This window comes from Aplysia californica, unplaced genomic scaffold, assembly GCF_000002075.1.
Source record: "Aplysia californica isolate F4 #8 unplaced genomic scaffold, AplCal3.0 scaffold01493, whole genome shotgun sequence".
In the NCBI taxonomy this organism is placed as follows: domain Eukaryota; kingdom Metazoa; phylum Mollusca; class Gastropoda; order Aplysiida; family Aplysiidae; genus Aplysia; species Aplysia californica.
The window spans coordinates 47,368-60,009 of NW_004798763.1; the positions used below are offsets into that span (position 1 = coordinate 47,368).

Below are 12,642 nucleotides of genomic sequence, written 5' to 3' on the forward strand. Positions count from 1 at the left end.
ACTAGTGGCACAAACTCAGTAAACTCGAAATCATGGATAGCTTGCACAATTTGCGATTCCTTTCTGGAATCTCTATAATTTTTCGTGATCAGTTAATCTGAATTATTATGGATACGTCAAACAGGTTTGTCAATCCCCGTAATGTTTGAGTTATCTGTGCCAGGTTGTAAGTGTTTTTCATAATTGAACCAAAAGTAAATCTATAGGAATTTACATCAGAGGTCTCTTTTTCTCTTTATGTTCCCAGGAGTGTTTATCAAGATCCTTTCTTGACCTATGATCCAGCCCGCTATCAGGTAAATATGGCTACTTGATGAAGCTTATTTGTCACTAGCTGTTTAGGTTTTGTTAACATGAATAAGTCTTGGGGTTAAAATGTTATGTTTAAATGTCAAAATAGTGTCCTCTTTTTATATGTAGCTTTTTATTTTTATTGTTCATTAAATTTTAAAACATTTTTACTTAGGTTCTTTATAAAATTTTAAATGGTATTTGGGTTCATTATTCTTGCAAATCGAAATTAAAAAAAAAAAATTGCGAATTGAACAAGTTTAAAATGTGGCAGCCTAATTGTTGTACTTCTGTGCCCGTAACAGTTAGTCACAAGTCAGCCATATCCTGCTGCAGCGGCCGCAGCCAGCTACCCTACAGGAGCTGCCCGATATGCTATCCCAGCTGCAGCTGTAGCTACTCCAGTCACCTACACAGCTGCCGGGTAAGTGGGCTGCTTGCTTTTGGGTTTTTTTGGGTTTGGGATTTTTTTTTTTTTTTCGTTTTTAATAGGGAACCCATCAAAGCCTTAATTATGTTCGAAGGTTTGTTGAACCCATACATCACATACTGAGAACCTGTTTCTCTACCAGATGTTATTTTCCTATAAAGTAATTTTGAAAATATAATAATATGATGACCCAGTTTATGTTTAGAACGGTAAGTGAATCTGATATTTCAGTTGTTTGACTAGTAAAAAGGTCCATATTTTCCGCATTTTGTTCATATTATTTTCAAGAGTTTACATTTATCTGACTTTTGTTTCTTCTTTTCCATAACAACAAACATTTAAAAAATATATAAGTCAGTCAGACTTGACTGACTCTCAAAGTATTATGGACACACATTCCAATAGCCACGGCTCCAGGATCTGGTTTGGGTAGAGAATGGGAGTAGCCAGAGAGTCAAATGAATTTCTCTAATGGCAAGAATAACTTGAAACGCTGGAGCTTTCGGTCCTCAATGATTATGTACCAACAAGCAATGGCCTTGAAAGTATGTAGAATGGAGTCTCTCTAACACTGCTTTGTTGAAAGGGATAGAAAGACTGAATGATTCATGTTCTTGAAGAGTTCTCCATATATAATTTTATGAAACGTGTCATAAATGAGACAATTGCCCCTAGCTATACCTAAGACGTTTTATAATTTTAACTCATTCGCTACGTATTATTTTCGGCTTGTGGACGAATTCTTTTCGGGAGGGCGAAAAGAGATGATGACTAGTGCGCAGTTCACAGGTCTTTGGGGTCATAAATTCAAATAAATATCAACATATTATATACCAACATTTTCAGTATGGTTTGTAGAATACATCTGCATTATTTATTTGCGTATTTTTCAACTTTGGTTCCTGTAAGAGGCGATTATGCAACACAATTGTGATTGGATGCGGATAAAATTGGAAAATAAAAAATTTATAATCTCAGGTGAAACTAAAAAAATATGTTTGCACCTAGTCAAATGATACTTCAAAATAACCATAACTGTATATAGAACAGGAAAATATTGAAAAATGTGCAGTTATTTACATACATTCCATAATATTTGTACATTTGGATCGTAACATCCGATATTGAAAAAAAATATTTTTTAAAAATAATTTTGAAAAAAGGATCACAAACAGAGAAAAATACGCGTATCTTATATGGAATTATTCAGAATTGCATTTGGAATAAACCTATACATGTCTTGAGTGGTACTTTTTGATTAATTTCACCCAAAAGTAGTGATTTTGGGGAGAAAAAAATATTTTGACTATTTAGATCTAGGCCTAGATCTAGCACTCAAAAATATTACAGTGCACCGGCAATTTGCGTCCAATAGTATCAATATTATAAAGAAGAGTCATACATTTCTTTATTGAGCAAAATAATGATACATTTTGTTGTGTAAAAGTACTAACACTGGTGTCTGGGCTATAATTTGGGCTTCGCGATAAAACAAAGTCGAATAAACTACGAAATCGTGTTTCAAAACTGAATCAAAACTTCCGATTTTCGGTGGAAACGCTTGACCCGGAAGTCAACATTATATTATGACCTTTATTTTAACATGGATATGTGGATTGGAATAGAAACCAAGCTAAAATTGAACGTCGGTTCTCGAGCCGCCGGGGGGCATAGCGAATGAGTTAAGAGTCGTTCTTTTGAAGTGGACAGACTGACTCAGAGAAATAGAGGCAAGCAATTTTGGGAACTTGAATCTTATTGTGTAAAATCTTGCATCAAATCTGGTTGGAATGGTCGATATGCATCTACCACTTATGACATTGCATGAATTGAGAGCTTTCTAGACCTATAGCTAGTGTAGAAAGATACAGTAATTCTTCTTGTATGCCATGTATTTTATTTTCTCTCATTCAGCTCCGGTCATAGCTCTGATCTAACAACCTTGTTAAGAATGTGTATGAGACGAAGAATGAAAATTTGCAGTTTGCTGACTATGAAATTAGATGTTGTATGTTCTCTTGCTTAACATTCTGTTCACGTTTCAGCTATGGCCGAGAATATGCTGCTGAACCTTATATTGGACACAGTATTGGGCCAGTTGCTGGCTATGGGGTAAGTAATTTTTTTGGTGTTTTTCACAATTCATTGAAAATAACATTGATCTTTTTTTAATTGGAAGAACTAATTATGTAACTTGTTTCTTTTTTTCTCTCTCGAAGTGTGTTTTTATTTATTTGGGTTTTTTAATTTGCCAAATTATAAATCTGTCATGAAAATTGGAAGAGATAATCGCGACCCCAGTGCTTTCTTGTCATCTCAACAAAAAAAAAAAGTGAAAATGTGACATCTTCTTAAGCTCGGTAAGATCTTCTTAAGCTAACTCTTTGTTATGAACTGTTTTCACTGTTACTAAAAATGGAGATACAAGAAGAAAACACTGGGGTCGTGTAATATTGTGGATTTGTCATTATGAAAAACTGAAGGAAATTCTACCACTCCCATTGGTTGTCTTTTAGAATACACCTTTCTTATATTATTTCCTGTCCTTTTCTGAAAATGTCTACAATTTCATAGCACTTTGAGTAATTCTTTTGATCTTTAGTAATTTTACATCTGACTGAAATAAAATCTTTCACTAACTTTTACTCTAAAGATTCCCGTGGTGTTTTTACAAGGAGAACAATCAAGTTTTGGATTTTTTAAACACTACTCTGACAAAAACGCAGTTTAATTTTTATTTCATACCCATGTAATTGGTATGTAGTGATTTTTAGACTTGCAGATTGGTGATTGTCTCCTTCTAAATAATGATCTTTACAATTTTTCTTGAATAATAAATTGAAATTTTTGAGTTTGATGTGCAAATATGATTTTTTTTCTTCTGTTCTTCTCAGGCAACCGTGTATCGAGGAGGGTACCAAAGGTTTGCACCTTATTAGCCCGGGGCATTCTGAACATGTCTTTACTTTGTTATAAAAGAAAAGCATTATGGGAAAAGGGACACTGAAGGACTCGAAGCAAGCTTCAATACAATTTTCAACGGCAGGGCAGGCACTGACTTCCGCAGTAACAGCCACCAAATCAGATCCGACCTTCTCATCTTTCAGTTTTGACTTCCAAACAGTATTTTACGTTATCTGATGTTTCTGCTTTATGTCAAAATGTCATTGGTGTATGGCATTAGCTTGTGGGCTGATTGGTGTCTGCTTTTAACCAGTGTGGATCAGGAGACCACGAAGACCAGTAGCTTAGAGTATTGTGTGACTGAGAACTTATGTGTTTTACTCTTGGTATGTACTCATTCTTTTATGCCAGACTTGCTGCTTTTACTTTGGGGCTCGAATTGTTGAAAGTGTGCTTGATAGATAGAATGCAGTTGTGTATGCAAATACTTTGAGTGATAGGAAGTAGGTTTGTTGTAAACGTGGTCAGTGACATAGGTAGAGAAGGAGGAGGTAAGTAGAGTGTGAGTCGTAGGAGGAAAAAGTTGAGAGAATGTGTTGCTGTTAAGTCAGAAAATACTTCCGAAGGAAATTTGTCCTATTGTGAAAACATTGCATAGAAGTTGTAATTTCTTCCTGTAGGGAAAACAATCTATACTGGATCTAGTATAAACACTGAGTTGCACAATTGCCATTTTGCATATGAGCTCATTCTTCATGCCTGATCCTGCCAATGTCTGCCTCTTCCAGTAAAATATTATCAAAAAGCTTGGGCTCTTCTTTCCTCAGTCTTTGCAACACAAACATTTCAAGTTGCACAGGACTAGAACCTTATAGAAGACATGCAGGCTGATTAGTTGGAGCAGGAATCTGTTTACAAATACTCAAACTGTAAGCTTTATTTTGAACAAATTTATCTAGTCAATATGTCTGTATATTCTTCCTTGCATATACATAATGATATTTTTCCCTTCTCATGGATTTTTATATGTACAGAATGTTGTTACAGTCATTAGTTGTCCATTGATTGTTATGAACTCACTTTCACAGTGTGAGTGCACAGTCCAGTGTTAATGTTTTCATTCAAACTAACATTTTACAAAAATGTTATGGACTCACTTTACTTTTCTCCTTTTTTTGACGTTTTGAAAGAAGAAAACTGTAGTAACAGAAAGCAGTCATGCAGTTTTGGAAAGAATATGGTTTCTTGTTTTTACGCAGCTATTCAACTTTCCAAAAAAATGGATCAAAATTCTGTGGACCATGGTCAACGTCATGAACACCACAGCAAAAAGCTACACTTAAATTTTGCTGAAGATTTCCTAATGTAGTGTGAGAGAGAAGTTGATTTGCCAATTGTCATCAACCCAACTCTAGCAGAGGACTGATTTGAAAAGAAATACTATTATTCATTTTTTAATCTTATTTAAATTTAAAATGAATCAGTGATGCTGGATTAATGCATTCACTTGTGGCTTAATCAAAACATTGTTTTGCTGGCAAAAGTTCTTTTCTTTGCAACGCAATCTTGCCCACTCATGTTGTATTCATTGCCGAAGAGGTAATCCTGTTGAATTTCTTCCTATCATTCTAGGCTGAGTTTGTTACTTTGAGATGAATTAAAGTCGTTTTAATTGTCAGTGACAGTTTTTCTGAATACTGTTCCCTTTATCTTTTATGCCAACTCTTTATTTTGTTTTGTTTTGCCATCAAATTTCACTTGTGATTTCGTTACTGAAATTAGTAAAAATGTGTGCACAATTTTAAGTCTGTTCAACCCTTGATTTAAGTTCGTAAGGACTTATAACTTTTTAAACTGCTTATTTATGTTGAATCTCAAGACTCGTACATCCAGTTCTTCCTTGAATTATTAACTTTGTACAAATGTGCCAGTAATAGTATTCTTCTCACCTAATCTTACATCATTGCTTCGTATGTTCTTTGATGTTTTGACTGAAACAGAAATTCCATTACCCCAAAGGGCCAATGTGCATTACCTTGCAATTTTGCAACTAAAGTAAGTATAAGAGCATAGGCTCACTTTAGAAATCACAAAACAAAAGTATGTTCAGCCTCAGATCTTCATTCCAATATGGTCCACTGTCACAAGGAGAGAAGGAATTGCCACTGACGAGATACTGTGGAAACATAAGGATTGTTTTTTGTAAGAGTCACTTCGCAATGAATACGCTTTAGACTTAAAAGTAAAATTTGCCCCCCTTTTTGTAAATTATTTTTTTCCCCTGATAGTGTACTCCTAACAACAAGCCTGTTCACAGGGAGACAAAAAGTGACTACTTTGCAGTAATCTGGACACTACTGACTACATACTCAATGAATTCACTCATAGTCGTTAATTTTGCTGCTACACAAACATACAGGTCAATTGTATCTGTGCACATGATACGATATACTGCTATTCATGATGCACAAGTTTATATGTATATTACTGACTGGATATAGCTTTGTATACAATGTTTGCTGTTTTGCAGCTTTTTAATACCCTGTTGATGATACTGTTTAAGTTTGAAACACTTGAAGAATCAAAATCTAGTTGTCTGGCACACAAACATTTTCTGTTCTCCTGAGATATTCGTGTTTTCCATTTCATGTAGTTGTCCAGAGTGCAATAATGAATGCAGCTGTATTGTTGTAGGTAAATTTGCATATCTGTCTTTTTCAAGTTCTCCGTGACGCAAATATGTGACCTCTAACTTAGGTAAATGTCTGCAATCATAATGCTGTCTTTTCTGGTCAGCCTATTCAATTTTTTTTTTAGTTTCAAAAATAGAGATTTATCATAAATAGTTATATTCTTTTTTTAAAAAAAAGGCAGGGTCTTTAGGATCTCTTTTTATCCAGTCAATAGATATTCAACCCGAATGTCAAAATTATAAAATAGTTTATGGATGCATACAATCTGTACTGTCATAAATATTTTGAAAGTGTATGATTTTTTTTTCTTCACCATGCTGAACTAATCTTGATGCACCAGGCAAAGTTACAGAGGGACATTAATTTTTAAAATAAATGATTCGAGAAATTATTGAAATTTAAAGAGAGAAAGATCAGTTTCGTATCTTCCTGAGTTGGTTTTTTGCATCTGCTTTTGTTTTGGAGCATTTAATTTTGTTCAAGAAAGACCAATGTCTTGCCAGTGTTTCATCAACTCCTTTTGCATCGTTGAGCAATGATTAGATGATCGCAGTTTTCTATAAATACCTGCTACTTTTGAAGCATTGAAGCATTCGTGTTCATTAATGAATCTTCTTTTAGCATAAGTTATCACAATAGAATGATCTGTAAGTAGTTCTTGCGAGGTTGTTTAAGTACTGGCATACATATGTTCAAGGTTTTAAAATATCTTGCCAAAGAAGAAATTTGAGTGAAAATGTTTCTTATTCATAAATCTGTGTCTCATAGATATCCCACCCTGACAAAACTGATCCAGAATATAGAGAAAATTGAGTACGGTACTGGCATGGACTAAACTTATTAAGGGGAGACACTACTGAGACAACAGAACTTCTTTATGCACAGCTGAAATTGAATACAGTTTTGAGAGATTTATTGGTGATAACAGGGGTCAACTAATTTAGTCTGGTGGACTAATTGACTCTTCAATTCCTACACAGGGTCAGTTAGGGGTCTCAGGCAGGCAAAATGATATATTCTGGTGTATCAAATTACTCATTCATCATTACGACATAATCATAAAAAATTTCTGTTAGTATTCTCTAGAACATTATACTTGCTAATAACGGAGGGAATTATGGGTGTTTCATTTAGTAAAATTTTGGCAGGTAGCTTATATGAGTGGACGAAATTATTGCCAAGAAAAATCCTGTTTTATTTTTTTAAGAAAATTTTATTAAAAACCTCTTACAAGCGCTTTTGTTGGTTTCCAGACAAATCCCTCTGAAATAAGTACAGGCAAACACCTACAAACAGTCGTGCAAAATTTTGAAGAGACTGAAAAGACAGATTTAAGAAATTGTGAATATTATATCCCAAGGCTACCCCCTAAAAATATTTTGCTTTCTGAGGGAAAAAAAAATTCTTGTATGCCAAAGGATAATGTCGCACCAGCATTAAAAAAAAAATTAAAGACCCTTACACCCACCCCTCCTGTTCAGACTAATTTTAATAACACCCCAACTCCTCCTTTAAAAGAAAACAACAACCCCAAAAACAACTAGTTTTGCAGGTTTGGGACCCAGTTCAATACTTCAGGACTTGCTTTTCATTTGAAAAATAAAGCAAATTTAAAATATCGATATATTAGCACCAATGAATGTAAATTATACGCCCTGTTTTCCCTCAATTGATCTGTTTCTGTTTTGGGGATATTTTGTTAAAAATATAGTATTTTCTCAGCTCAAAACGAAACTGATTTTTTTCCCCTTATGTTTATCAGTAACTTCGTTTTTGTCAATGAAAAGTGAAATTTAAAAAATCGGGACATTTGCCACTGAAGGAGGTGAAGGTGTCTTGGTGTCAGGAAAATTAAGCTAGAAAATGGCTGCCAAAATTTGGTGACATCCAAAGCCTGAATGTTCTTGGAAACCGGAGATTAACATTTTTTTGTGCCTTTGAGCAATGTTTTGTTTCAGTATAATCCACACAAAAATGTGTTTTTAAATGGACATTGACGGTGTTGAGCCAAAAATTTAAAAATATTCAATGAAAATGGCTCAACAGTTGGGTAAAATGCTGGTTGCTTTAATGTTTTTTACATTTGCTTGAATTCACCACATTGTCACACATGATATGTATTTTTCAAGTGAGATACTAATCAAAACCCATATGAAGGACTATGGGAAGCTGAGTTTTATCACTTTAATTTAGTTAAAACTCAGAGCAGTCTTTTAAGGAAGTTGGTTTGGTAATTCAAATGGTGGAATCAGAAGATTGCTTTGTTGTTTTTTTAAAGTATTATATTACAGGTGAGATATATGTCTGTATGCTTCCAAGATGTTGGTAAAATGGTAAAATAAAAGAGTTGTTTCAAATGGGGAGTTAATCTGGCATCTAGTGTATAACTTATGGTAAATGTAGATTCGACGCATGGTGCTAAAGGTAACTTGATACAGTTATTCTCCGTGCTGAAGGCTTAAGCCTCCCATGCAAGAAAAGTCCAGTCAGTTACTACAACACCATTCTTTTCTCATCTCACTAATCACTGCCATTGTGTATCCTGTATGTAGTCATTACTCGATCTAGTCTTACCCAATATGCCCACTGTTACTGCTATAATGTTTTAGTCAAATTCTCATATACCTCAATTTTTTTTTTAACTGTAAAGATTTGTGGCGACAAGATGCTTCCATTCGGGAACGAAATAAACCATGATTGTCTTCTGATTGTTTTATTACTCACAGAGGGCACTTTGAATGAGACAAGAAATTTTCAGACGATATGACATTTTCTCTCTTCGTATTATGTCTGTGTTGGTACAGCGCTACTTCAACTATTTCTCATATTATATGTATGATAACTGCTTCAGAGTATCAACATTGGGGTATTTTTATCGCATTTACACTTCGTGATACTACGACCATTGAGGATAAATGGAAATGCCAAAGACAATTCACCCCCTCACTATCTTCACATGAATCTGTATGATGATTGTTTGTACACCACACCACGTGGCTCACTACAGCTGGTGGGGAGGCTCCAATCTGTTGGTTCTTTTAATACCAAAACGTTTTCATATTGTAACGTGAACGCTCTAGCATTTACAAAATTTTTTCTGTCCTTAATTTCGCAAGTTGTCTTGTGGAGATATTTTATTTCTAATTGTGTCAATAATGAGTTTTTGAAAAGATACTTTGTATTTATATATATTTTTTGTTGTTGAGGATCTAGTATAGTGTAAATTATTATTTTCTTTATTTGGTAGGTCAAAAAGGAGACTAAGATAAGGATCAGAGACATTTGTAGTTTTTCAATAGTCTTCTCATTGTTAGGATAGTAAATGTCATTAACCTTTTGGCAATGATGAACAGACACACTAATTGAGACTTGAGGTCAATGAATTTGACTCCAAACTGCTGGTCTCTCAGAACGGTCTACATTAGAAGACAGGTCTGATTTGAAATAATCAAATTTAAATACAGGAAATACACATGATGATTTTGATAAGTTATAATAATTTTTTAAAAACCTGTTTGGTCTATTTGACGACCTTCATGGATCCCAACTTCAACAGATAGTCCTTTTCTCACTTTAGGTTCACCGGTTCACTTTTCCATTACAAACGTGGCGACATTGTTTTTACCATCAGGAGGTGATGATATTCCTTGCTTTGTCATTATGTCCTGTGCACATCATAATTCAATAGGTGTTTTACTTAACATTGCCTGTTCATCTAAAGAAAAGACAAATACTAGCTTTTTTCTGTTTTATACATATTTATATACTTACCAGACATATTTATTAATGTTTGTTTTACTCTTCCTTCTCAGTCTGTGTTGAGCCCAGAGGAATAAATCTCTATAAGAGTCAAGTCTTTACAACTTTGTTGTAACAATGACAGTCATCTGAATCCATGTATCTGATCTTAAAAGTTGTTGTGGGAAAACTTGCCGACCTCATAAAGATTTGAATCTTTGGTGCTTAACACAACTCAAACAGTATTTTATTTATGTGAACTAAACTTTAATGTCCATTTTTTTCCCCCAAGTCTTTTATGAATTGTATACAGTGATAGTTCTTTCTGAAATTGTTAGCTGTGACATCATTGTTTGATGTATCAAGAAAAGGGAAAAAATCAAATAAATGTCTTCCATGATATTTTGTTACAGTTGCTATGATTATGATTATATTTAATTATATTATAAAGATAAAATTCAAAATTTAAAAGATTGTTCTCTGACTTTGTTGGATTTTGTTATCTTGGTGTGAGGTGATTTACTTCAGATTGCTCCTGTGTTAATCAACTTTCTCTGTCAGGTACTTCTCGTATCTCTTCCTAAGTTGCATGTTCTGATACATTTGTCCTCGTGAACAAGTAAAATATGGACGAACATTGTATGTACCTTGAAGATGTTGGCGTGTCCACCCACCCTTCAATTTTCATCTTCAGTCTCCCTGAAACTGGACAATGTCCATATGCATGTCGTGCTTTTCTTCATGTTGCTTTTGGGATTGTTTGACATGAATGGCACTAAAATTGCTGTAGTCTAGCGCATGAACTGAAGAGGACACTGAACATTGTGAATACTTGACAATGCATTTCTCACTTAAAAAACATGAGTCAACATTTACGAAATTGGAAGGAGGGGGAGGGAGAAGAGTTGTTTTTATTCTCTGGAATATTGATAATGCGTAGGGATTTGAAACCTAAGCTTTCTCGTGGCATTGTCAAGTCTTCAATAAGTTTGTCTCTCTTTGTAGTTGCCCCACACAAATGACTAACCTTTTTTTTTCGCACTGGGATTGTTTTCAAAGATGAGAGAGTAATGTAGAAATAAAAACTTGAAGGGAAGTTTGTCTGCTGTGTTTGTTTAACTTATCGGCTCATGCAAACTTTTTCTTGATTTTTTGCTTTGTTTTATTGCACAGTGCGATGCATCATTGTTTGTGGCAACATTCTTTTTAGCATGAACGCTTGTTTTTGCTGTGGACTACAGCTTAACTTTTTTTGCAACTCTCCTGGTCTTAACTCATGGTCACGTTTATATATATATGAGAATGCTTAGACAATGAGCAGGTAGTCTTGGAAAGCATGCTAATAAAAACTTGAGAAGGCAAATGGTTTTTGCCCATGGTTTCTGTTGAGTTGTATTGTTTGAGATGTTTTAACTGTAAATACTATGCATTTCCTCTTAACAATTTCCTCTTATGTTTTGACCACACTGCATTGTATCATCATTATCGTGTAGTAGAAATGATAGAACAGTAGCTACTCTTGTACATGATTATTATTTTCACTTCATATGGTTTTGTTGAATGATTAGATGCGTTGCATGTTTGGACTCATTTATATACTGTACTTTTTCAATAACGTTGTTCCTTACTCTATATCATGTGGGAATGTTCAGTGTGTTAGACATTCTGTTTCTTTTCATTGGCTGTTGTCATTGTGGATTTTTTTTTTTTAACATTCTGATGTATGTAATTTTGGAAACTCACTTTGCTTTCTTTATGTTTCCTTTCCCTTCCTAAATGCTTGTATAATATATTCTACCCAAGTTGATTAAAAAAAGAAAAAAAAAGTAAAGAGAGCATGTCAGGGCCTATTTCTTTCTTAAATTTCAGTTGTCTTTCTCAGCTTCTTTGTATGTAAACAACATATTCTTTGATTCACGTGGCTATTTTAGATTCTCAAGTTTTGAGTTTTGGCGCTTGTAAGAACAAAACTAAAAAATAAATAAACGATTTCTCCTTATACTTCATGCTATATTTTATTTTTATTTTGGCGAGACCCGCTTCTGAATGCTAGTGTCTCATGACATTAAGGTTCACACCACAGATACGGTCATCTTTTAGCCTCCTCAATCAAGTATAAACTTTTTTCAGATCTGTGAACATCACTATTCACCGACATGTAAAGATCCTGAATTCTTGACGAAACACTCTACTGCATTTTCATAATCAGGTCCCCATGTTGGCATTCTTTATTGTGCATTGCATGCAAGATTCATATCTTGATGAGTCTAAATACTTTCAACAGTGCATGAGATTTTTTGCCCACACCCCTGCATGACCACAATTTGATGATGGGATATAGAGTGTTTGTCTATATTATATGTGTGTGTGTGTTTGTGTGTGTGTGTGTGTGCTCTCATGTTTACTGCCTGCGGTTACTAACATCTACTGCCCAGTCAGATGCATGACTATTTCTTTTTGTTTTAGTTGGTGAGCCTTCGTTTCTTTTTTGGTTTTCTTCTGCCCCTATTTTATTGTTCGCATTGAGAATGCGTGTGTGCTGTGTACTAATTTGGCCACTGTTTTGAGTCTTTTGTCATGATTCGA

General features: G+C 34.4%; 1 protein-coding gene across 4 annotated transcripts in view; it reads left to right on the forward strand.

The window, feature by feature from the left end:
- The window catches only part of LOC101845599 (RNA binding protein fox-1 homolog 2), a 55,325-nt gene extending 43,901 nt beyond the window's left edge, over positions 1 to 11,424 (forward strand). For all 4 annotated transcript variants that reach the window (XM_005112927.3, XM_005112929.3, XM_005112923.3 and 1 more), the window contains 4 exons: positions 248 to 296; positions 597 to 715; positions 2,767 to 2,833; positions 3,616 to 11,424. In XM_005112927.3, the coding sequence (XP_005112984.1) occupies positions 248 to 296; positions 597 to 715; positions 2,767 to 2,833; positions 3,616 to 3,660 (280 nt within the window). In that variant the 3' untranslated portion in view covers positions 3,661 to 11,424. The remainder of the gene's footprint in view (positions 1 to 247; positions 297 to 596; positions 716 to 2,766; positions 2,834 to 3,615) is intronic.
- The last annotated feature ends 1,218 nt before the right edge of the window (positions 11,425 to 12,642 follow it).